The sequence below is a fragment of the Trematomus bernacchii genome, unplaced genomic scaffold, assembly GCF_902827165.1.
Source record: "Trematomus bernacchii unplaced genomic scaffold, fTreBer1.1, whole genome shotgun sequence".
Taxonomy (NCBI): domain Eukaryota; kingdom Metazoa; phylum Chordata; class Actinopteri; order Perciformes; family Nototheniidae; genus Trematomus; species Trematomus bernacchii.
In genome coordinates, this window is record NW_022988050.1 from 13,629,467 (window position 1) to 13,655,679 (window position 26,213).

A 26,213-nucleotide genomic window follows, 5' to 3' on the forward strand; every position below is an offset into this window, starting at 1 on the left:
GCATCTACCAGGTATCTGCTTTTTAGCGAAACACTGATCCTGCTGTTGAGGAAACCACTTTGAAGCATAGCGCATTTTTGCTAAATGTTTTTAACAACATAGCCTACTATAAGCATGCCAAGCTTTCTGTACATGCGACACTGAGTCTTTTCTGTTGTAAACAATGTGAGCAAAGAGTTGGTACAGTAAAGAAGATGTTCCCAGTGGTTCTCAAAGAGGTGGTTGTTGGTGATTTTGCTGGTGCTGTATAAAAGTGGCTTGGACCTGCTACAGAGTGGAAAACTGTTTCGAAGTTGATCCCTTTCTTCAGGTTTAAAAGTCAGCAGAGAGAGAGAGTTCCTCTGGTTTTGCATACAACAGTGAGAGCAGATAGTGTATGTGCTCTGACGGTTTTAGACGGAACCGACAAAGCACACGTGTTGGACCAAGAGAGGGTGGGGGGGGGTGGGAGAGGAAGAACGGAAAGCACCCTTTGAGGCCGGTTTTTCAAACCTGAGCAAGTCAAAGCCTTTTTTTTTTTCAACCTGACAAACATTGCATATTTTCCTCATAAGCATCTCCCCAAGCTACTCTACACTTCACATCACTGATCTAATATCTGATCTATATTCCTGATTAATAGACTAATTATAGATAAGCTAATTTGTGTACATTCTTAGCTGTCTAGGCATGTGATTTCCCACCCGTTTATAAAAATATCTCCATGACTATAAATTTCCTTTTAGATCGTCCGAGCAGCACAAAACCGCTGCAACACCTATAAGTGCTGTTAGTTCCATCTTGGGATTTGGTGTACTAGGCAATAGGACCGTGATAGTGTCCGCTCAAAGCTATTCCTAATGTCTAGTGCAGTGAAAGGAGCTCCATGTGCCATTGGAAAAGGAAAGGAATGTCATCATGATCATAACAACTTTCATTTACACAATGCCTCACATACGTGTTGGCTGCCAATCAGTATTCTAACAGTCACATTTGAAATTGCAAACAGTCTGAACGCGCATCTAATGTTGACAGCGCGCTCAATAAGCCGATATGGCATGATTCAGCTCATGAAGGCTTACATATTCTCTACTGATTTGTTGAACTGAAATGGCCACAAAGAGTATTGGCTTATTCAATATTTTGTGTCACGATAACCTAAAAATCACTCTCGGAGTCCTAAACTGCTACCACCCAGCACACTAAACTCTTTACCAGAGATCCAACTACATAACGTGGGTTTTTCTAAATCGAGCCTTCATAATAGATCCTCCGGTGCCCTATGAAACACGCTGTAGAACAATACCACATGGAGGAAGGATACAAAAGCAATCAATAAGGCCATCATATGGAAAGAGAAACAAAATGATAAAGCCTCAAACTGCAGGCGCGGCATTATCTGAGCCGGTCTGCCAGAAGCGTCTGATTGTGAGAATTCCTGCAGCTTTTATTTTTGAAATATTCCACTCTTGCAATTCAGTGTTCCTGTCCTGCAACCCCACCACCCTCATAAACTGTAACAATGGCTTCAAAGACTATCTTTTAGCCCGATGAACACAATTTTAGTTACATTCTTCAAAGGAAATAATACACGTCTGTGACAGGACTCTGTTTTACAGACTTCTGTCATGTACCACGGCCTGAAAAGGTGCTTTTGGACTCGGAAGGGAAGGAGGAGGTTGATCTGATAGCAGGATGTTCAAAGCAAAGTTCACACACTACAGTTCTCTCACATGAGCATGGATGCTGACATTCACATGCACACACCTATACACACGCAGAGCCTTGGTTTTTAGCCATGCCATTCTTTCGGTACATCACACAGCTAAACAGTAAGCACACTGAAATAGAACAGGCGTAGAGATGGAGGAACAAAGCCCCCCCCCCCCCTGATCCCCTCAAGGCTGGATGGTGCGTGGCTTGGAAGGGAGCCAAGTACAGTTGTATGTACACCATTAACCAACTGGGGGGGAGCTGCATGTTGCTGCTGCCACTTTGACCGTAAAGGGAGAAAGTGCAAAGACTACTACTGACAGGACGGGCTGAGTTGACTTTGAACACCATGGCACGTGTTTATGAGAAAATGGGATTTAAGATAGGTCCGCTGGATCCTTTCTTGCTGTGCTATGGAAGCCCATTCCTGCCAGGAATAGGAAAGGTTGGGGATGCTAGAAATAAATATAATTATATAACTCAAAGTAAGAAAAAATAAAACGTTTTAAAGTCATTAATAAAACATAATTCAGAGATGAAGAAATCTAGATACTGACAGCAAATCAACATTTCTAAGATTGTAATTTTCATGATCTAAATGATGCCCGTATCATCCTGGATTTTTTAGGTCAAAAATAATTCCCTTTGATAATATATCTTAACTTTTGAGATTTTGGAATTATGAGGTAAAAAGTAAACTACTGACCAACATTTCATTTTTGATTTGCCATGAGTAGAGTTTATCCATAGAATGTAATTTCCTTTTGTTTACGCTAGCCTAGCTAACAAACGTAGCCTCGAGTCATCCACAGGGTTTAGGGGGTCTTCTCTGGAGAGATCAGATCCTCAGTTTAAAAAGCTCATACTAATGTTACCTTACATTTCAAGGCACTCCAAATAGCTTCATACATGTGCTGTTTTGGGGCTGAGTAGGTTGTAAAAGGAAGCCACTGGTGGTGTGTGGACCTGCAGTCCCTTCTCTTGACTGTGAACTGGTTTACCACTTGTTCACACCGTTGGTTGAACTTTTATAATAATAGGGGACTTAATCGCTCTCGTTGTTAGATTAGCATTACTTTTGGCCCTTATTTCAAATTTAAGAAGAAATTCGAGACATTACTTTGTCTAATGAGATATTAAACAATTGGTGATTTGAATATTTATCGAATAAGGCCATAGCTTTAAGTAGCCTAATAAAACATCTAAGAAGACCCTGGGAGTAGAATAAATATTCCCATACAAATAATCAAAGTAGAATTGGAGTGTCAGACCATTTTCCATTTGAACTGTTACCTTGACAAAGTTGTTTTGGTTCATGCTACCGATGAGAATACAGTACACTTTCTCAAAACCATTTCATCTCTAAACCCTAAAGCACTGTGCCCCTCTCCTTCTCTCTCTCTCTGGCTTCCCTGTGCTTAACCATCAGCCGTCCCGTGACCTTTTCTGTCTCCCCTGGCTGTCGTTGCCTCATTACCTCCGTATAGGATGTTATGTTTTCGCCTCAGTTCTTCAAATTACGCTCATCAAATTAGAATGTGGTCGTCTGTTTGTCAGCAGGATTAGAGAAATGACTCTTAGGGTGTAGCATGGGCCAAGGAAGAGTCCATTATGTTTGAGCTGATCCAAATGATGGTGCAGAAACACCATTTATGTTTCCCTTTTCTAAAAGGTGCGAGGTAGGCCATTTGTGCTGCACTGTTCTCTGAATAATAGGAAACATTGTTCCATGCTGGTCTGTTTGGTAACATCTGGAAGTTGCTTTAAGAGCCATATTCTTCACGATTATAATATACCCATTATTTTGACATCCCAGCCCATGGCGTAATTTTGTTGGTTATTCTGTACACATGACATGTATTGCATGTCTGTCAGTAAATGAAGAGGGAGGTTTATTCAATGTTTTAAATACAGATTGTAAAGCCCTTTGAGGCACATTTGTGATATGGGGCTGCATAAATACAATTCATTTGTCTTTTCCTGGCAGGAATGGGGTTCCATATGGAGCAGCACAAAACATAAGCAAACAACTCCCACTCTCAAACAAGACAGAAAACACTGTCCCACCTCCACACATGAAGTCATGTGTTTTCATTAAGGGCTAAGAAAGCAATGACTTTAGTATTTGAGGTAGACACACGACCCAAATCCTTGAAGCCTGGATGTCTATACCATTTCAATCTGGAGCGAACACAGAACAGAACAAAAGGTACATTGCTGATTGTAAATTGAGAAGACAAAAAAAAAGAGGAGCTAACAATGTTTTTTCATCTAAGGTTCATCATCATTTATTAGAAAATGTTCTTTTACCTGAGAGAATCCTTCAATAGCTTCCTTTACCCAGTCACACAAAGTGGTCTGTGTGTGTGTGTGTGCATGTTTGTGTGTGTGTGTGTGGAGCGGGTCTAAGCTGATGCTCTCATGGGTGGGAACATTTTAGAATCAATCATGAGATTACTATTTTCCCACAATCATAAAAAAGATCTGCTGAGATAAGAACTACGCCAAAAGGTTCACTCACTCACTTATTGCACTTCAATACAAAAAGAATCGTAAACTTTATAATTAGTCATTAGGTGCCTTAAGGCTGAAACTCTCATTTTCGGGTTAAACTAATTTGAAAAACAATTAACGTTACAAAAGGCATTTGGCTTGGGTGCAATTTGACTTTTTTTTCCTGTCAGCACAATTATTATCACCAAAGATCCTTCCACGTCTCGTGGATTGGTTTGGGCCGTTCAAAGTGCATTTGAGTTAAGTGCTCATGTTCAACGGGGGCTCAGTAGGTTGTAGATGTTTATCATTTTTTCTCGATTACAAGTCAGGTCAAATCCTTTCCTCATGTCTAAAAAGTAGAGGAATAGGTTAGGTAAACGTAGCTATGCTATGTTTCCCACTGATAGACATCAAACACCCACTCTTTATCATTACATTAAGTTGGTCGCAGGATAGAAACAATTAAAGCTTTACACACATATTGCAGACAAGTGAGTTAAGGGGATTTTCTAAATCTTGTAATTCGTGGCCCTAACGTTGGACCCACCCAACGATGAGAGCATCGCATCAAGAAGACGTACCCAAACCTCCAAACAACACACACATAAATGCACACACACCACTTTCTGAGCAGTTTACAAATAAACAGCACATCTCGTAGAATCCTTATTCTCCACAACATCCCCAGTACCCCTCCTACTTGTTCTACCGTGGAGAGAGGCAGTCAGCTGGGCTAAAGGCCAGCTCACCAAGGTAGTCCAGACCCCCGCTGATATAAGTAGCGAGATGTCCAGAACATCTGGAATTCAAGCCAGGCCAAATTTTACAAGCAGGACTGGCTCGCTGTTGTTACGTTGAGCTTTTCTGTGGGAGGGAGCAGGAGGGAAATTGCATAGACATCTTGCTACTTGCGTATCTTCACAAACTCTACATTTGGCATAGGGGGGGACCAAACACAACCATGAAGCCAAAAAACAGACAATCTCCACCCTTGTCCAACATGTCAACATGTGAGAATAAATCAGGATCATAATATTTATGGATGGGATGAGTTTGCCCCCGCAGAGCCAGCCTTGAATCTCTGCATGTTGTGGTGCTGCTAACGCAATTTGCGGTAGTCTGGGTGTCATCAGAGACCAAATGACTTTCAGCTTATGCCAGGAAGAAATGAAAAACATATATGGGGCTAGAGTTCAAACTTTCATCACCAGCTAAGACTCAGTTTACACTTCATGTGTCTCGGGCAGAGTGGACCGTTATTGGACTGCAGTAGAAATGCATATCAGAGGATTGACATTTGAATGCGTGCGAGAAGAGTATTCAGGTGCATTCTTGCCAGATGTGGAAAAGTCTGAATGCATCTGTAATGTTCACTCTTAAGTGTAACTACATCAGTAAGCTGTAGATAGATGAAGCTTCTAGAGCTTCTCATGTTTTGAGGAGCTTCAGATCCAAATTGCATATAGCCCGCATAAACAAAGACATGATCCGTCCAATAAGAGATACATATATGTTGCCTAGTGTTAATAACAACGTATTGAATCTGGATTTTAAAAAAGACACATGAAATGACTACAAATTGAACCTCTAATAGTCCCTGGTTCAGGTTTATGACCACCTTGTATCACAAACTGAGCAAGAGGTTTTGAGGCTGGCTTCTGGGAGGCAATGGGATGGTGGACGAATGGGGAAATCCATGTTGGCGGTTTCCAACCTTGATGCGTGTGCTTTGCAGCCACGCTAGCTGACATTCACTTCAATATTAACCTGCTTATGTTCTATTCATCTGCCTCTCCCACTGTACTCATCAAACCACCTCACTGCCCTGCAGACCTTTAGCCACTGTGGCTGCTGGCAACACTCACATCAAGAGTTTGGAAGAACTGATTCCATAGGTGAACACACACACACACACACATAACTATAGACATTCATGTGTGGTGTGTGGTGTCGTTGTGAGAATTTGAGGGGTACGCATCTATCTCTTTGCAAACAACAGGAGGCACAGGGTTCATGATTAATGTCACGGGGCACTTCTGAATATGGATCAGCATGCACATGTGAGAGAGTGCACACACACAGACACACAGACACACACACACACACACACAATAACGTATGAAGCATTACACATTACTTTGCTTTTTTCCCTCCTCTTACATTGGAGCGGGATGGAGAGGTTAAATGTACTTTGTTGCAATAAATCTCGAGTGTTGTATGTTTTTGTATTTACATCCTTGGTTATGGCCAACAATAAAATGTAAATAAAAACACAAATAAAATCAAAAACAGAAAACATACAAAAATACACAACATAGTATTGCACCTTGCAGATGGGCAATATATATTCTCAGTTTAGTTGTAGGTTGGTAACGTCTATGTGACACCAATATAGTTTCTGCTGGTGTGTGGAAGTTGGGTTGTGGGTGCCGCGCTCAGGTCCAGCCCCCTCCTGTCAGCTACATTCAATACCATAAAACTGTCAGCCATTACAAAAGTCTTAGTCCCTCAGTCTCTGGGCTATTCACATTTTGAAGTTCACTGTCTAAAGACTGTGCCTTTTTAAGTTGGAGAACTACACGTTAGCTGATGGTCTCTAACGTCTCACAACCAAAGAAGGTAGAGCACAAAAGTTTGAGGGAAGAGTCATTTTGTAACTTCTACTGATGCGTACACACAAGCACATATTATCTTAACATATACATTTGTTTTAAATCTATATATGCATCTCTGAACTTTCACATGTGCCTGCAAAATATGACTCCTCCCAAGTTCCTTTGAGTGTTGTGTTGTGTGAGGTACGACAAGATTGTTTTTTTTTTTTTTGTATTTTCAGTTTCTGTTGCATTATTTTTCCTGTTTGTGTTTTTTTTTCTCCAAAGTTGTATTTCATAAAAAAAGAAAAATATAAAAAAGAAATTCCTGTTTTGTTGGTTGTAAATTCCTCCTGATAAAAGGGGACGGACAACTGGACAGACACACAGACAAATAGATCAGTTGGCTTATCAACACAAAGTATAGATGTGAAAAAGAAGTGAAATATTGTCTATGTTACACTGCACGCATGGTCAAAAAGTGACTAGAGCTGTTTTTTAAACCTTTTTTACACAGAGCAGTTTAAGCGTCAAAAAACAAACAGAAAAATAAGAAAACAATGATAAAATGAAAAATTCTCCAATAATTTTGTTCAGGAGTCTGTTTTTTAAAAAGTCATCTCTTTTCATTGTGTTTTGTGGATTTATAATCATTTCATATATCTTTTTTTCTGAATCTGAATCAGACTCAGAAAGTAAAGCAGCATTATAACCCCGACTGTCACACACACACATATCCAGTCAGCTCACGAGAACAAAGGACATCAATAGGGTTTTTTTCTCTTTTTCAGTTCTTTTGCAAAGATGTGTCGGAATTCCAAACCTACATCTCTGGAATGAGCGATCACGTTCTGATCCTCACTACATGACAGGTGGGGGGTTATCCTTTTGGAGGGAGCTGAGGGGGACATTTGGGGTTGTCAGCTGGCATGGGAGCAGGGGCTCATATGTGGTCGTTGTGGGAACTGAAAGGGGAGACGCTACATATTCCAACACTGCCGTCTCCCCTTCCTCCGAGTGTTTGTTAGCATCGTCCGACCACATCACCCTCTGTCACCCATGTCAATGATGGCAGTGAGGGTCGCGGACCCTCAGCTTTGTGTTTCCTGTCCGACGCTTTCTTCTCTCGCATCTTCACAATCTCGCGTTCAAGTCTCTCGTTCCCAACGCTGCTGCTTTGCCTTTCACATTCATTCGGTGGCGCCACACTAAAGGGCAGATATGGCCAGCCTTGTCTCACAAGGAAGTGGCCTGGATCCCGTTTGGTGTCAATGATTCTGGGCCAAACTGGGCGCATCCCACTCGGCGGTGGGTGGGTAGGATAGCTAGGGTGCTTCGTGAAGAGGAGAGGGGGAGAGAAGATGATTGAAGGGAGGGCTCTGAATTTGAAATGTCACTGGGCTGACTCTATAGGAAGGATAATCAGGGAAATGGATACTACAAGGAGAATTAATAAGTGCTACTGTGCACAGCCCTCCTACGCAGGGATCTCTTTACGCCCCTGGTTGGGATGATTTAAGGGTGAGGGTCATGTGCTGTGGGTCTAATACTGACAACGGGTCAGGTTTGGGACTGAGCCCACTTCAACGGCCAGCCTCTGTTACACAGAGCCACCAAAACTCACCTTCGTAAGGAGCGTCCCGCACCAAACGCACCCTAAATGACGGGAGTTTTGGTGAGGGACGCAAATGGGGAATCCAACAAGAGGTGTTGGTTTGATGAGTAGGGGGTCGCTGCAGTAGTGCAAAAGCTCCCACCAGCCAGGCTAGGTGGGGGCTGTTATAATGTTGGTGGGGGTACAATTTAGTCAAAGCTAGGCTCCAGAAAGGACATAGGCTAGATTAGGGTAAGGCTATGGGATGGATCTCTAAAAGTGAGGATGATGCTTGTGAAGGGGATTCTTCTGGGAGTCAGACCAGGCTCCACAATTTTGCCCAAAGGTGGCGTTCCAGTTCCTCTCGCCTCCCAGCGTTGCTCTAGACGTCGAAGCAGCGAGGCATGGCCATTTGTGACGATTACCCATGATCCCTGCCACATGTTGCTCTGCTTGGGTGCTCCCGAGGGGTGCAGATTAGCCATCCTGTACAAGTGCCAAGTATGAAGTACTGTTTGGCGTTGAGTATAAAATAGATTTTCTTAGTCTCTCTTTTCTTTCATTCTCTTCTTGTAAGAGTGGTAAACCCAGTTAGATTTGGCATGGCCCCAGAATTGGAATGAACAGAGTGGGCTTTTATCTAATCAATCAACATTGGTGAATGGTCCTTTGGCTAGTACACTATGATATTTGCCATGGATATAATTGCAGTGAGATATTACCGTTATAGTGGTGAGCATTGGTAAAGTGCATGAGACTAAAAGAGCTTTTGAGTTTAAGAAGCTTCATTTCGGTTTAGAACATTGTACCTTTTTAAGTCTAATGCACTGTCCATGCATCAGAGAAAGCTTATTTCAGAGAAAATATTTATCAAGATCCAAGGACAGCCATCATGAGTGTACTATGGAAGATAGCCATAATGCAGAAGCAAACAGCCCTTTCTCTGCATGCTAATTCAACGGGCGTGGCCGATGCGGGTTCTAGGTACTCTGTTATCTATCCTCTTGCTACTTGCGCAAATGGGTGTCAGCTGGGCTGCACATCTACAGTGTCCTTCGTCGCTCCTGTGAGTCGGCTTCTGTTCTGACAGAAACGGGGTAAATCCAAATTTCAAAAGACGACATTTGGTCCCATATAACGAAAAGAGATAACCCGAATGTAATGGGTACCATTCCCTGGAGTCGGTAGAACCATCCGGGGGGATGGCTGGCCCTCCTGTCTTCAATGGTATTTCATTTCAACCAAGTGATAGAACTGAGGATGTGTGTGTGTGTCTATGAGTGTTTTGTCAATTCCTGACTACAAGTGTGCACCGACGTAAATATTATGCACATTTCTGTGTTAGCCTACACATGCGCCAACTCAAATGGTGTATGTCTGTGTGTCGGCTGTGGGCAGCTGCCCCGTGTCCACAGAGGTGAGGTAGTGCCTGACACCACAGGGGCAGTAGTGCCGCCCCAGCCTGGGGGTGTATCCACTTTGAGGTAAATGGTAGCCTTCTTGGCATTTGCCTGCACTCAGTGATGCCCATGGTAAAACAAGGCAAATGTGTATGGAAGCCTGGAGGGGCCACACTGAGCTGAGTCCGTGAGGAGGGGACTCTGAACAAACCCTGCAGGTTAGGGCTGTATATTGACACTGACGTGCAGTGCATACAGTAAAATGAGGCATTCATGTTACTCTGAGGTGATGTGTGTTTTCATGTTAATGTGTGTCTGTGTGAGAAAAATACAGAGAGAAAAAGAGTGTGTGTGTGTGTGTGTTTGTCGAGTTGAGCTTTGCTGCCTCGCTGGTAGTTGCTGCTATTGAAAACCTCCTTGGAGGCTGTGTGTGGGAGATTTACTCCTGACCCTGGCTCTGACTCTACAGTCCAGCAATTAAATCTGGATTCCTCTCTCCATCTCTTCTCCTCCCTCCTCTCACATCCTTCCTTTCTTTCTTTTTTCTTCCTTTCTTTATTTCAATGCAGTAACTCCTTGGAGAGAGAAGGGTTTAACTTTCATTAAAAAGCCAGAAGGGCTCTCACACAAGCAGCTCGGGCAATGACAAGGCAAATCTGCTCAAATGTGTGTAAATGTGTGTGTGTGTGTGTGTGTATGTCACAGGAGCCGGTCCAATGACAAAAATATGAAGGTAGATATGGAGCCATGTTCTGCACATTACTTTTCAAAGGCAGACAACACAATTTCATAAAACTGGAGTAGCCTTTTATAAATATAGCACCGGTATCACTGGGTTCGAATAAGATACCCAGAAACAGCTGTAACGGCTCAGATTGAGTTGAGGAATCGATAATAAGACTAAGTCTGGTAGCTCTGCTATACAGCAGCCATTTTACACCAAAGTAATGCTTAAAGCATTTGCTGAAATTTCACTGTGCAGTGTTTGCTGATTGCATGTGCCTGCATGACTGTGAGCATCAATATCAATGTCACCGTTGTCCATATTTTCTGAATTACTGACTTAACACTTATTCAGAAATAATACTGAGAGGTGCTGGCCAGCATGGCAGCTGGAAACATGGGCTTTAAAAAGGTGTGTAAATCGGTGACCGTTCAAAAAAAGAACACGAGAGGGGGAAAGGACCCCCGAAAAGAGCGCTGCTCTGAAGAACTGAGGTGGAACAGGCTGTGGCTGTGTGTGTATGTGCATGTGTGTGTTTGTGTGTGTGCGTGCATGTGTGTGTTTGTGTGTGTGTGTGCGTGCGTGCAAGTGTCTTGGCAAATGGATACAACTCTTACTAAATAAGACATCATCCTCAGACAGAAGGGCCCCCACACAGATTTTGAAACAGGGGTAGGTAAAAGGAGGAGAATTAGGTGGAGGAGAGGGCTGTCGAAAAACAAAAATCCTCTGTTTGCTCGACTCTCCTGTTGCTGGTGTGTTGTTTGTGTATTGGTTGGTTCCAGTTTTTAAACCACATCTGTAAATGCAATGTCGGAGGAATGCAGATTCCTGCCGAGAGGACTCTTCCTCCATCCTTTCCCTGTAAAAACGATGGCCCTTCCATCTCTCAGTTTGCCCCAACTTCCTCTTCCCTTTGCGTGGTGGGAATTGTGTTTCACACCTCCTGGTCCTCGAAGACCTCCAGGAAGAGCGGGGGGAAGAGTTCATTGGGACACTCCACCTTCATGTGAAGGAAGCGGCTGGCGTGGCACGCCCCGATCATCCGCAGGTCGGTCACCTTCATTAGGAGCTTCGGCCAGAAGTGAGGAATGTTGTGCTTGCGGTAGTTGATGTAGTGCTCAAACGCCAGCAGGTAGGTCTCCTGGCACTTCTCGATCTTGTCCATGCAGGTCAGGCCAGAGCGATCTGGGGATAGGAAGATACGGTGGGGAGGGAGGAAGAGAGGTGAGTGGATCATTTAAGAACAAGGAGAAAATACAAAAAAGGAGAGAGGGAGAGAGTGAAAATTAGTGTATAAGAAATCAACAAATGAATGCTGACTAAATGTCATCGTTTTATAACTTTCATTTGTTTTTATGGACAATTTCCATTGGGAAATACTTTGTGTACTGTAATGCCTCGATTAGGGGCTTGGTACCTTGAAATCATATTCATTCTTACTTTCTAATAACGCGGGGCTACCCTGGGAATTGTTACATTGCTTCTTTTGCGAGAGGCCACCATAATACATATCCTGTCTTTATTTGCATTCTATTATTTCAAAAACCCTGAGCACATTATGTGACATGAGTTCCAAAACCCTAAAAAGTCTCCTGTTTTGATAGTGAACTAATCAAGAGTTTTTTTAATCAAATTTAGGAGGAGATTTAGGATTTCCTCCTTTCAACACTGAATATGTATGTGGGACTTTAATTATCAGGCCATAATTACATTTGGATTCACAAAAGGTTACGATATATCAGTAAGGCAGTGGGTAATGAATATGGACAGTCATGGAATTGTGTCTCCAAGGGCACAGAAGACTGAGCATTTACATTTACATTAGGCTCAAACTCCCAGAGTATTATAAGCAGAAAGGAGAGGCACAGCCATGCAGCTTTAAGTTTTAGAGAAGTAGTCAACCTGAGCTCATGAGCAGCACGGCCTGTAGCAGCGCCACCTCTGTGTCGTCGAGGTTGAACTGCGCCAGGCTCTTGCCCAGATCGAAGATGGCGTCCGACACCACGCCCAGCCCGCCGTTCTTCAGCTGCTCCCGCTTCACGGCCATCTCCCCACTCAGCGTCAGCGTCTCACTCTCGGGGTCGTAGCGGATGGCGGCTCGCAGCGACATGATCTCCATGCAGCAGCCCTTCAACAGGATGATCTGGTCTTCACACGGTAGCTGGGGGGAAATGATTAGAGATATTGGTGGATGATTTGAACAAAAAGAAAATGTTACATACAGTAACAGTTAATGTGGGTACAGTTTTCTCATTCATTTTAGAGTAGGGGTTTCAGGGTCTTATTAAGTTCATTTTCAGGTTCATATTTGCATTAAGTGCCTCTACTGGGACATGTCTCCATGCTTTAATGTTTAAAAAGCTCTTGATTTTTCTCATACTGCCTCTTTTCACCCTCTGTCTGAAACCAGAGCCCAGTCTGCTGCGAGTGTTGTCACTATGTTGTGGAAGTAAACAAAGGATTTCATTCGAGGCGTGTCACGCTGCCCTCAAGCTTTATTACTTTCCACAAAAAAAAGATTTCCTGGATTACAACAAAACAAAGTTGAATGATAACACACTGAAGCACACACACAATCCCTCTGGGGATGAAAAGACAAGAATAATGCCTTGCACAAATGGAGAGGGAAAACAAAACAACACATTTTTTTATTTCTCATTTATTTACTACACTTGACTTCACTTAGGATGAGAAGCACTGTGACGGAGACAAACTGCTGTATGGAGCAGGACATACTTTAGATAGAGGGAGAACAAGAAGTGAGGAAGGCACAGATGGGAGGAACGGGAAGATGTATTGAAAAGAAGCAGATGTGTTTTTCCCCTGATGAACACAGATTAGATAGATAGATAGATCGTACTTTATTGATCCCAAATTGGGAAATTGTTTTTGTTACAGCAGCATAAAAGGCATTTTACAATAAAGCAAAACTACAAAATATACAAGAATAGAAATAAAATAAAATATACATGTCGAAATAGAAAATATACATGCAGATATTATATATATATATACAAATATATTATATATATATATATTCAAAATATATGACATTATGGAATATGGAGTATAAATATTGAACAGATTATATGAGTAAAATGTACAACGTGGTTTAATTTCTAGAGAAACTATGGAGCAGAGAGTTCTCTTCCAGCCAGAGGTGATTTGTTGTACAGTATTATTGCAGTGGGCAGGAATGTGTCCTTGTGGCAGGGGAGCTGCAGCAGTCTGTTGGAGAAGGAGCTCCGTTGACTGTCCAGCTGCAGGTGGAGAGGATGGGTGGGGTCCATGATGGGGTCCTCCTCTCCACCACAGCTCCAAAGGGGTCCAGCTTGATGATAACTAATACACCCCGATTTACATGGATATTAGAATCTCTGAGTTGAAACCCATTTGATTAAATCTAAAGACTGCTGCGCTGAATTAAATCTCACCTTAATGCAAGCTTGTTTCTTATTTCACTGATCTCGACTGCTGAGCAGATGAATTACCATTAATTGTCTGATTTGTCTTGTAAATGTGTACCTGGAGGGCACGCTTCATTTTCAGCAGCTGTGTTTCTGCGCATTCTTATCTGTAATTTACTGCAGTGGCATGAACAGATCTCATGGAAGCTCAACCTCCTTCATCAGATCCTTTCATAATGTAATCTATTATATTGTGAAGAATAGATAGCATATTGAACGTGATAGATTATCTGCTCCAATGTCTGGAATATTATTACTGCATCCTTATCTGCTGCTGTTTAGTTTCTTCATCTCTAAAATTAATAGATTATCCAGCAGCAGTGGGGAGAAATGTATTCTATTTTACGCTCTCATTTGAATAGTAGCATCCATCATAATAGAAACATTTGATATAATAGGGTAATCTGAAAGACTTGCTGATATGCTGATTAAAAAAGCGACGATCTCTTCTTTCAAACCCATCACTGATCTATGTTCTCAAAAGCAGTAATGGATTACAGTTACAACTGTGCCTCACACACTGGTTTCCTTTCTTTCTGACACACACAGCCGTCCCACCAAACAATAACTGAGGCCTCCCTGATAATTATCCAATCTAAGGTCTCATTACCAGCGGCAGAGACAAGAAACATGATTACACGCTGCTAATCAAGGCGGGGCCAACAGGAGCAGAACTGCTGGCTGTGTTTTTCAAGTCAAAAAAGTGTAAATGCATGTAAATGATCTGCATATTTATCCCTGCTTTTTTTTTTTTTATAGGGGAATACGCTGCGAAAAATGTTAATTTCTTATGTCAGATAGTCATTGCTCACCCCCTTGTTGCCTTGAAAACGTTGTTTTAATCTCATGCCTTTATGGTGAATGATACACTTACACAGTCTTGATGAAATTAAGTAAATGGGGGCCCTAGGAAAAGCACAATTAATTCTAAAACTCTGTGGTCAAACATAACTCGTCAAGTGTAATGAAGTCCAAGCTACTTTTATTCATCAAGAATGTTCCCCATTTTTGGAATCCTTCTTCCCTGTTGAGGCATGCCACTAAAAAATACAATTGTATTCAAGCATTTCAGGTAACACAGGGTGAGCTAGTGATATACAAATGGTCATTCTGGGGCTCAAGTTTTAAAAGGCAAAGATTTCTGAAAGAATTGCATGTGTGAAATCTTTTTGACCCTTACTCCACAGAACATTAGTCTTTTTCCACAGCATACTGATAAATTGTTCATAGTGTCTGTATCTCTGGAACCTACTGTTGGTGTCCTCCTAAAATAGAATAACTGCAAGACTAATTGACCTCCTAAATCATACATCCCCTCCACTAACACACTAACTGGTTTGTCTTCTGTGTGTTATCTTTCTTTGCATGTGTCAGACTCCCTCTCTCGCCCTTTACACCGTTAACCATTACTTACGTCAGAGAACATGGGCATTTTTTTGGCAAAGTCGACGACACGGGTGATGGCAGGAGTGATGATCTTGGTGAACTCGCTGAAGGCCTCCAGGTCCACCTTGTCTCCGTCTGACGTGGGAGCAGCCGGGGACTGGCCGATTTTCTCTGGCTATAAGGGAACATAAACATAAAAAGAGGGTTAAAGCCCAGTTGAACTTCATTAAACGTGAGCAAAACAGACACATCAAAAGGTGGAGTGACTCACAACTAAAGACAAAATAAAAAGTAAATAACCGATTAATAAAGATGTTATGATATATATATGTATATTTTTCCTCCATTGTTTTCCAAAACCTATTCAAACACATCAATGAGCCACACTGTTGTAATGGGTGATGAAAGCACATTACTCAAGTTTTGTATGCCTCAAAATACTTACTAGACCCCAAAATGTGTATTAATCCACCGCTGAAAATAATCCCCAAGAAATGCACACTTTTGGCCAGTTTCAGGCTATTTCAGGCTGTCTTTTTATTTAAATTAAAATGCAAAAAACCTATTCGAGACACCTTTTTAAAGATGCGTCTCTTGAGTAGAAACCAACAGACCTGGAGCTGAGCGACACAGGGAGTAAGGAAGTAAGTTAAGTAATAGTTTTCAAAGTTGGTTTTGGAGTCATTCAAAATGAGGTAGATACAGAATGTCGTTTTGTTTGAATAGACTAGGAGAAAAGAGCAAATTTGAGCTTAGTAAATTAAGCACAGATCCCTACGACAGGACAATAGAGTACATTACAAGCTTCATTGTGGAGTATGGGTGTGTTTTCAGAATTAAAGAGCACAGAAGAGTAAAATAGGATTACAGAAGAATCAATAAGATTGGTGTAGGGCTTAGAGAAAAATATAGCGGCATAAACAACACACTTTGAAATGTTTTTTATAGCCTTTTGATCCTTTCTACAAAGTGCTCGCTTGCCTCGGGGAGACAAATTAAAACCAATTTACCAGATAAGGACGGCAGATTGTGCTCAGAGAGAGGAATGGGACATGTCACCCGGCAGACAGCGCTTACTTACAGGAGGACTGCGGTGGGGAACTGCAGATCAGTGATACATATGTTTACAGAGTTGTGTTAATGGAGGTTGTGACTATGAAAGATATTGTTTCACGCGCCACTGAATAAAGCGCGTGTCAAGGCCGAAGTCATTTATTGAGGCCGGGCTGAGATAAAACTATAGAAATAATAACCTCACACAATGACCCATCAATCACCATCCAGAGGGAATCAGTGCACATTTAGCCAGTCCTCCGCTGTGCAGCTGAGAAATTATGGAAAATCTAAATAATGGTAGTATTAACTTTGATGGACTGCAAGTAGTTGTGCGAGAGCCAAAACAAAGCATTGGTTTCACTCGGTGAGGTCAGTGGCATTTTTCATTTCAGTGCTGAGGGGATGGTTCTCTGGAGAGAGCAGCTGAGGTTCAGAGCTGGAAACACACCGCAAGACTCACCAGACACTACTCACACTGAGTCTTCACCTCCAACTGTTTTAGGGTCTCTTTAAACTGGTTTAGAGCAACACATTTTCTGACTTAAGCTACCTACAGTGATATTAAGCCAGGAAGACAGTTTTCATTTTATTTGTCTACGTTTTGAGATAAATGAGATTGCAAAATAATGGAACCTACTTACTACTGTTTAATCCACAAAATAAACTTTAGTTGTATATAATCTCTATTGGCGCTGCATTGATAAATGAATCGACAGAAGTTTTTCATGTAATAATGACAACAAATTATATTGTCATTATCTCGAATAAGGAGGCTTCCTACTTTCTCTATTCAATACCTTAATAAAGTGAATATCTTCTGCTTTGGACTAACAAAAAAGACATTCTATAGACCATTGATCGATTAATCTAGAAAATAATCGGCAGAATATTCAATAAAGAAAATAATCATTAGCTGCAGCCCTAGTTTCAAAGACACAGTCAGGTCTATATGTCTGTCATTACCTATACTAAAGGGGGAGAGATTCTGGGTGTTTTAAATTACATTTTAAAATGCCCAAAAAATGCCATTGACTTCAATTCCATGGCGAATCTCAGGCAGACATCTCAGAGAGGTTTGGCCAAATAAAACCAAAACTATCTGCATGGTCAGATACTGAATGATTGATCTTGTTGTATGATAAAAAAAAAACATCATATGACACCGCACTGCAAAATGTAACAAAATCTCAGAGGATGAAAACACAATAAAGCCTGAAGGCTTAAACCAAGAGAGTTATGTGCTTCTTGGTAATTTGTATACTTAATACTTAAAATTCAAGATAGCTTTCCCACTTTTAATGAAAAGACTGTTTAACCATCCGTCATCTATGAAAGCAATTTAATAAGAAAACTAATCTTAATACTACACGTGTGGTTGGAGCTCAAGAGATCACAGCAATGTGTGTGATGATTCCGTGCACAGGCATATATTTGGGTTTGTGAATGGCCTTCACATCTTCATACTGTATGTGCTTTCTCATGGACTTATGAGATGTTCTTGCAACTGTTTATGTATGTTTATTTACTGCATGGACATCTGGGTGGCATCCAGGGAAAACACTTGGCTGTACCCGCAGAGCTGGAGAGGGATTACGTGTTTCCTGCTGTACAGACTGGTTGGTCTGGAGCCTAAACGATGTCGGAGATATCATAAAGCTCAATGTGGGATAATTTCCTCAAGAAACTGTTTTTCTGCCACGTATAGAAAAAGGAAATCATTTTCTAAATTACCCAGAAGAGGCACATGATATTTGGACTAACATGAACCCCGGTAGAGACTGGGAGTTGGCGCATGCTAAAGGTCGGGGGAGAAAGGCGGGGGGGATTTTTAATTGTATATCTGTTATAGTATTTGCTGAGATTCAACTGTTGCCCTTATATCAGATAGATCAGTGTGAGAAAGATGGTTCCAGTGGAGCCAGGGAAGATAAATGATCTTTTTATCAGGCTCAGATGGTTTCATCACTTTGCTATGAACTACATGGTTCATTCTTTATGTGATGAAGATATATTGTATAATGATAAAGATAGGTATAATGCCTTGAGTGTTTACATTTCAGAAAGATGAAAATATCCTGGGTTTTGAGTTGTTGATCCAAACATGTCAATGAGGTTTCTGCCGTCTAAACTCACCTTTTGTCCACTGTAAGGACACTTGAATTCCAATCAAATATAGACATCCTAACCTTGGGTCAATCTTCACGGAAATATAGTTATCATCTGGTAATAATATGCTCACACACACTGTACAGAAATGTGCACTGCGTGACAAGATGATAAGATCACCTTATGACTGCAGAACTGCAAGTTTGTTGTTGAAAAATGCTGATGTCTTTGAACATGACATTCTGAATGTCTAGATTCAACTAAAACCATATGTCCTCCGTGCACTGAATCACACAAGAACATCTCGGATTTTTTCATTTAGTTTGGGAATAGCTGAGTAGAACATTTTACGCTAGCCAATAGAGCCGTCTCATTTATCTAATGTTGCTGAGACCAAGAGCAAGCGGCTCGAGATAAAGTTCATGAGTTTACTGAAGAAAAAGATTTGTGTGATTTGAAAGGCTGCCAAAGAGAGTTTATGCTTCTCTTGGCTTGGAAAACTAAATAAAAGACTTGGAGCATAAATGTAGTCTGACCTTTGCTAGCAAGATAGCAGTTGGAGAGTTACATACGAGTAAGGAGTTCATAGTAGTAAATATCAATTTGCCTTCATACTTAATCATTACTATGAACATGTATATCTTAGTAATTGTTTAAAGAACACTTTCGAAAAGCTCTATTTACTTCACATGAATCAAATAAAATAATTTGTGTTGCATCTTTTGTCAGTTTGCAGACACTGCCTCTTATTCGAGAATAAACATGCAAACCCATTTGTTTGTATGTTCAAATATTCCACTTTTTATATTTGTCACATACAATAGGCTGTCTTTTTTTCCCCATTAATTGTATCTGCTCAACGTAGGTTTGCTATCCATCAGATCAAGGTTTTGAATGTACAAATGGTAATCAATAATCATGACTAGTCCTACACATATATGTAGATTCATCTCTTGTAAAAGCGTTCTTTTAGAAATGTGATTCTGAGCGTAAGAGAGAGAACATTATGAAACCGTAACTCAGACCAATGTGTTCTTGCAGATATGGGGGCCCAGTTAAATAAGACACATATGGGAAGCGTGTTTAATGTTGTCTTGCAGGAGTGAAAATTGCGCTTGAGTACCAACATATCATTATTTGAGTGCCAATATGATGCGCTAAATTGTTGGTGAGTAGGTGTTTTAGTTCATGGCCGGTTAGCACTTAAATGGAATACATTCAATGCATTTAACAAATCTAGGGCACTTTGTCTGTGATTGGAGTTTTGCCGCTTCCTCTCCTTTATGCAGTGTTTTGCGTATATTGATGCAGAACTTAATGTAATCAGCACTTCATTGGAGTCGTCATTTGTGAGCTATAAGTACAGTGTGTGTCGCTTCTGCCGTTTTAAAGCTGCCGTCCCCACAGGACTAACAAAGCTCATCCCGTTTGGCTTAGCATGTACATTTAGATATTCAGGGTTCAGCAGCTGTACCCTCCAGAGCCCCGTTAGTGGGTGAAGCCAGTGTAAAATAGAGCAGTTTATCCTTTTAGATGAGCCCAGCTCAGGGCGAAGATATACTGTATGTCACAGAAGCATGGATGGCTGTCTTTTAAATCCTGTTTTTTTTTAAAAAGCCCTGCTCTGGAGACATGCTTTAAAGGGTTAAAAAATATATTTATTAATCTAAATTATATTATAGATGTGATGTGAGTCTTGATTCATGAAGTGGAGAATGGAAAAAGTCTAACTTTTAACACCAATTTCAAATGTGCCTTTCTTTTAAGGAAATCCTCACATTTCTTTCCTCAGCTTGAAGCTTCAAACCTCCTCACCTACATTTTCCCCGTCTGGCCCCCTTCCCACCACTCCCGACCACTTCCTTCTAGTTGCCTAGCAACTTCCTTCCCGGTACTTGCTTGTACACGTGCTATAAACCCCTCTCCAAAGGAACCCCCCTCATTTCTCCAATCTTACACCCACCTACACATCCCCGGGGGGATATAAAAAAAAGGAAGCCCATCGATTTCGCCTTGAGCTCAGGTCCAATGCTGCTGTGAAATTCTTAATGAGTGTTTAAAACTGGGTAAGCACCCCAGATAATCCTGGGCCAGAACATGAGGTCAGCGCCTGAGTCTGTGAATGATACCAGGCAGGGCTGTCCAGGATGAATGTGAGCACCAGCGCAGCAGGGAGGCTCATTGAGAAACCCTGACAGCCAACAACCCTGCGCTCATAACTGAGGATTTACTCTGGCTGTGATAAGGAGGAAGCCCACAGAAAACAGACGGGCATGAATAGAGGGGAAAGTAAGGGTAGACACAGTGAGAGAGGAAACAATAAAGTGAAGTTGGGAAGGGGATTAAAGTGAAAAAGACTCAATACAGCATGTGAAAGAAAACTATGAAGGGAATTAAGGATGGTTAAGAGCCCAGAAGGATTAGGATGAATAAACCCCCCAAAACGCTGCAGAGAAGAGAGCAATAAACACAGAAACAGAGAGCTGGGAATACAGAGCTATAGAAGTCAGAAGAGCTACTATGACAGTCAGCTTTGTTTAAAAAAAGAAGAGCTGCAGCTCACCGGGATCAAATGAAACCTTACCATTTGTGACTGAGAATGTTTGTTTGTGTGAGGATATTATGCAAGTCGAGGTTCTGAAGGGGTTAAAAGCAGGAACATTGAAGCACAAACACTAAAGCAGCACTACATGGTTCACAGTGTGAAATCCCCCCTGTGGCAGCTGCTTGAGTGTTTTTGCACTTAAACAGAGTCAACAAGTCCTGAGTGCTTGTTACCGCTGTTTTAATAAACACAGCTTTATCCTCTGATCTGTAGATTTTGTTTACAGCTTTTCCTTAGGGTTGAAATGAGTTTGGGGGAATTCTTCTATATGTCAACATTGTGTTTGACAGATTACCAGCTGAGTTCTCAGACAGGGCAAGAAACACGAGGGGTGAGACAACCAGTTGGCTTTCAAAGGAGAAAGGTAAAACAACAGGGGGCAAACACAAAAACAGGGCATAGTTTTTTATCAGTTTTACAACTTATCTAAAATCTTTGTATGTCAGCATTACATTGGTAAGGTGGTCAAATATGGCCATCGCTATAAAAATAAGAGCTAAATTGAAATTAACCACAATTATCATTTAAAATCTGAAATAGATGATTAAACATTTTGTCAGAAGTTAACTTGATTAAATTCAATTTTTTTTCGTAAACTTGCTGCTACGGCACCTTGTAACCGTACAGAAAGTGGAACGTTTTAGTTGGTAAACAATGCTGTTTTGATAATAAAATAACTAGTAAATAATGCTTTAATTGGCAGTTTTTTTCCTCTTACCAGGAATTTGCGCTTCTGTTTCCACTGTGCGCCCTGAGCGTTGGTGTGCCGGTGGGCCTCCGTCACCAGGTGGATCACCTCCCACTCGCTGTCAGTGGGCTCTGGACGGTTTTGGAGGGTTTTCACCATTTCCTCTTTCTTGCGTCGCTGCCTGTTCTCTTCAATCAGACGCCGTTTAGCCACCCGCTTCGAGTCATCCAGCACCACTGCGAAGAGATGAGGGGAGAAGGAGGAGAAGGCCCGGAGGGGAAAGAGAAGGAGAAAGAGGTAAGGAGAAAGTGCAAAGGAAGAGAGGAAGAAAGCATAGAAGAGGTATGTAATTAGTTTGCGTGTTGCCTAACGTCTGCACATCGTCTAGAGATGCAGATTCTATATGAAGTTCTACACAACGCTTCTATATACAGTCCTCACATCTTTATGTCCCCTGCATCCCTTCTGCACCACTCCCTTCTTTAAAAAAAAGCAACAGTTTTAAAACACAATCTGAAATGTGTTCTTTCAGATTAATCAACAATTTACGGTAACATTTTATACCACACCCATGTCTATAATGCATATTATGAAATCCAAACATTAATGACATCATAGACATGGGTGTCATAGAAAAAGTTAACAGAATGAATGCGCTTACTGTAAACTGTATACTATAGTTATAAACACACACAAGTGTTCATAAGTCTTGTCAACAATAACATTTTGTAATAACTAATCAAAGGTCAAGTATGGTAAGACTTCATAACTGCTGGTCTCACACTGACACTGTGATACTTGGCCTTATAAAATGTTTATAATGCTTATAAGTATTGCAAAAAGCATTATGAACTGTGATTATACAGTGGTATGGGTTAATTATATTGCACTTGTTAATGATAATAACATGCATAATAATGCATTATAGAGTTGGAACAGAGAACGTTTATATTCTATCCAGCGTGTATTTATACATTGTAATCACTCTTTTCTGTGTGTGTGTGTGTGTGTGTGTGTGTGTGTGTGTGTGTGTGTGTGTGTGTTTGTGTGTATAAATGCATAGCACTCACAGTCCATGGCCATGCCCACTGCAATGCACTTCTTGAAGCGGCAAAGCTGACACTGGTTGCGGGTGATCTTGTCGATGATGCAGCAGCCATCGTACTTACAGGAGTAGCTGGGGTGGAGGTTCTTCTGAATGGTCCTACGGAAGAAGCCCTGCAGACACACAGCGAGGGGCAGCGGCATTTAATGAAGATAGAGGGAGAGAGCCACTTACAAAGTCGTTGAAAGGACAAGTGTGAGGCTGAAGCCAGGAGACAATATCTAAAAACGTTGTCTCTACCACATATTGCTGTTTGTTGCAGTGTGAATAACAAGCTGGCCGAAGACATTTTAATTACCAATGCTGCTTTTGCTGTGTGATCAAACACATTCAGAAAAAGATCTAATGGAATTTGTTCTGTACCTGACTTGCTAGCAAATGAGGCAATCTGTGTAAATGTTAACTGAGCCTTGTAGTTGCTGGAAGGCAACAGCGTAGGAATCAAACAAACCGTAGCTGGAAATTAAATTCATGAATTAGGCCTTGTATCAGCCAATAATGTAATATTTTTCCTGAAAATGCAGTTAAACTTGAACATATAATAAATGTGCACTTAACCAGACCAATAATGTAATAAAACCCAATAATGTAATAAAACCCAATAATGTAATAACCTGACCAGTAATGCAATAAAATGTCCTGAGTGACATTTTTACTGTATACTTCTCAATGTAAGGTGAGGCTAACTTTGGTCTATCAGGAAATAAATCCAAGTACCCAGGAATTAGATTTAATTTAAAGCGGTGATACTTTTGGACAGGCCCCGTCTTTAAAAATAGAAAATCCATGAAAGGATCCCTATTCATAATCCTGTGGTGGTGTTGTTGAGTTAAAAAGTCTAAACGTCTCCACTTTATATGTTGTGTACTTTAAATATACATAAAGCCTTTAGTTCAGTCGGCTTACATTAGTTATATCGTGAACTCATACACTTTACTCGATAAAACAAGCAAACTTTTCAATATAATTACATTATACTGTAAAATGAAATTATAATAATAATATTATTACAACTTTAAACAAAGGCGTATGATAATACAACAACATAATTAATTATACAGAAGTTCACAACAGATATCACTCAGGTAAACCAAGGAAGACACTGAATAAATACAAAATATATAAAGAAATGAAATGTTATAAAATTAAATTAATGAAAGGCGGATGTCTAACAAAAAGCTAATCATATATCAACAGTGTTGATCCAACTGTAAGATATTACAGTCACTGACATTTTCATGAATTATCGAAATAATATTTTCAATCAGGAAATGTTTTGACTTTACAATGACTATTATTGGGTTTTATTATAGGTGCGATCAAGTGTTTTCAAATTGCAATTAAATGCAGGCATTATCACATTTTCAGGATATCTTAACGTGATTGGGTGCTACGATTGACGCATGAATCTGATGTTTAAATATACTTTTTTTTTAAGATGTCATCAAATCAATCATACGTCAACTACATCAATGCTTACTATCACATTCAAGGCCTTCAGCTATAACATGCCATTGGAAACACACATGAACAGAGCCTGAGTGACAGCGAGGAAGACAACTGGAAGAGGTGAGAGCTGATGTGACAGACTGGCAGGTTTTCATATAAATATGTTTATGTATCATCTTTCTGTGGCTGTACACAATGTGTCTTTGACCTTGCTGTGTGTTTACTTTGAAGAGACTGCTTCAGGGTGTGTGTGCCTGAGGGTGTGTTCGATATGAGTTAGTCGAAGCATCTGACCTCAGAGGCCCCATATCAGGTTTTCTGGCAGATATTATGAGGGTTATGAACCTGCTGTGTCAGAAACTTTTGGTGTGTGTGTGTGTGTACCTTGCAGCCCTCGCAGGTAATGCAGCGGTAGTGGTAGCCTGTGGCCTTGTCGCCACAAACCACACACGGCTCATCCTTTTCGAGGTAGCTGGGGATGTACCCTGAGAGAGAGAAAGTGGGCAAGGACAGAGATGTTAGGCAGAGTTAAATGAAGTATACATTTTTAAACATTGAATATATTCTACACACCAATACCTCTCACTCTCACACTAAATCCACCTCACCTTCAAAATCACATTACTGCTAAGCTCCACTCTAGCCGGCCAACATACCCCACCCAATAAACCCCTACACATTATTTCCACTCGGCTGTCTGTGGAAACACTTAACACTAGCCATCCACTGTTCCTTCACTGTACCATAAACACACTGCGAGATGATATAACGAGCTTCCAAATATCATGGACACACTTAGTTATTTTCAGATGTCATATGTTATTGTATTCATTGGCTGGAATTAAGAAAGTAAAAGCACATTTAGTCATCTAGAAAAAGAGCACAATGTTAGGAGGAGCTTTAGGAAATGCTCGAACGTGATCCTCACATTAACATTCAGCAGTTGGAGCCACTTTCTCTATCTGACCTGCAGGGCAACACAATCAGCACTTCTGTAACAGGTTAAATGGATCCTGTGGAGTGTTTGACCCTGTAGAAGCCCAATGTTTTTACAAGTGGGTCCTCAGTTTGTTTGTTTCCCTGCAGGTGCACAAGGACGTGGACGACATCATACGGATTTTCACCAACTGGTTTCAAGCTATTCCACTGATTGACAGTTGGTGCCATTGATATGCCAGGATATGTGTCAGTAAAGGCAGTGAAGAAGAAGAATGATAGCAAACATATTGCTTCAGTGGCATAATGTTTTTTTAACTGAGTAAATATGTAAGTGGCAGCCATGATAAAGGCCGGTAGAGCTTTCTTAATGCTAAGTAAACATTTGAATTCCTTTTTCCTTTGAATAAGTATGTAGCCTTGTGTAACTGAAGTTAGATATATCATCACTTCTGTCTTTATGAATACTCCTTCACATATGTCCTTGACCTTATTTTCCATTTTCCTAGTATTTATTTATACATTTATATATTTATTAGGCCTTAACATAAAAATTAGTTGTAGCTGATAAATGACTGAATCTAAAAATATAGTTTGTTTACAAGAAAAGTCACCTAGCTTCTTCAACTTAGAAAAGAAGAGACATTTCAGTAATATTTAAAGACACTTAAAGTAAAATCCATAGCATGCACACAATGGCTCTTGGACCACCACTGAAACCACTTCACATCTTTAAAATGTGACTTATTTTAAAGGCCGATTCAGTGATTTAAATGTAAACAAAAGAGAATAACAAAGGGATAACCATTTCTCGTTGTCCTGGTAGCAAGAACCAAACAAATCCTTTTGAATTGCTCTCTATTTGATTGAAATGTGCTGTAATAGGCTAATGAACTCTGGACAACAACTACA

At 40.8% G+C, this 26,213-nt stretch overlaps 1 protein-coding gene across 4 annotated transcripts in view; it reads right to left on the bottom strand.

Moving 5' to 3' along the window:
- Positions 1 to 464: 464 nt before the first annotated feature.
- thrab (thyroid hormone receptor alpha b) overlaps positions 465 to 26,213 on the bottom strand; it is a 149,122-nt gene continuing 123,373 nt past the window's right edge. For 3 of the 4 annotated variants that reach the window (XM_034119085.1, XM_034119087.1, XM_034119086.1), the window contains 6 exons: positions 24,750 to 24,850; positions 22,882 to 23,029; positions 21,842 to 22,047; positions 15,385 to 15,531; positions 12,406 to 12,664; positions 11,438 to 11,688 (listed from right to left, as the gene is read on the bottom strand). In XM_034119085.1, the coding sequence (XP_033974976.1) occupies positions 11,438 to 11,688; positions 12,406 to 12,664; positions 15,385 to 15,531; positions 21,842 to 22,047; positions 22,882 to 23,029; positions 24,750 to 24,850 (1,112 nt within the window). Of the gene's footprint in view, positions 11,689 to 12,405; positions 12,665 to 15,384; positions 15,532 to 21,841; positions 22,048 to 22,881; positions 23,030 to 24,749; positions 24,851 to 26,213 lie in introns of all 4 variants that reach the window. The other variant, XM_034119084.1, reaches the window with a different exon arrangement.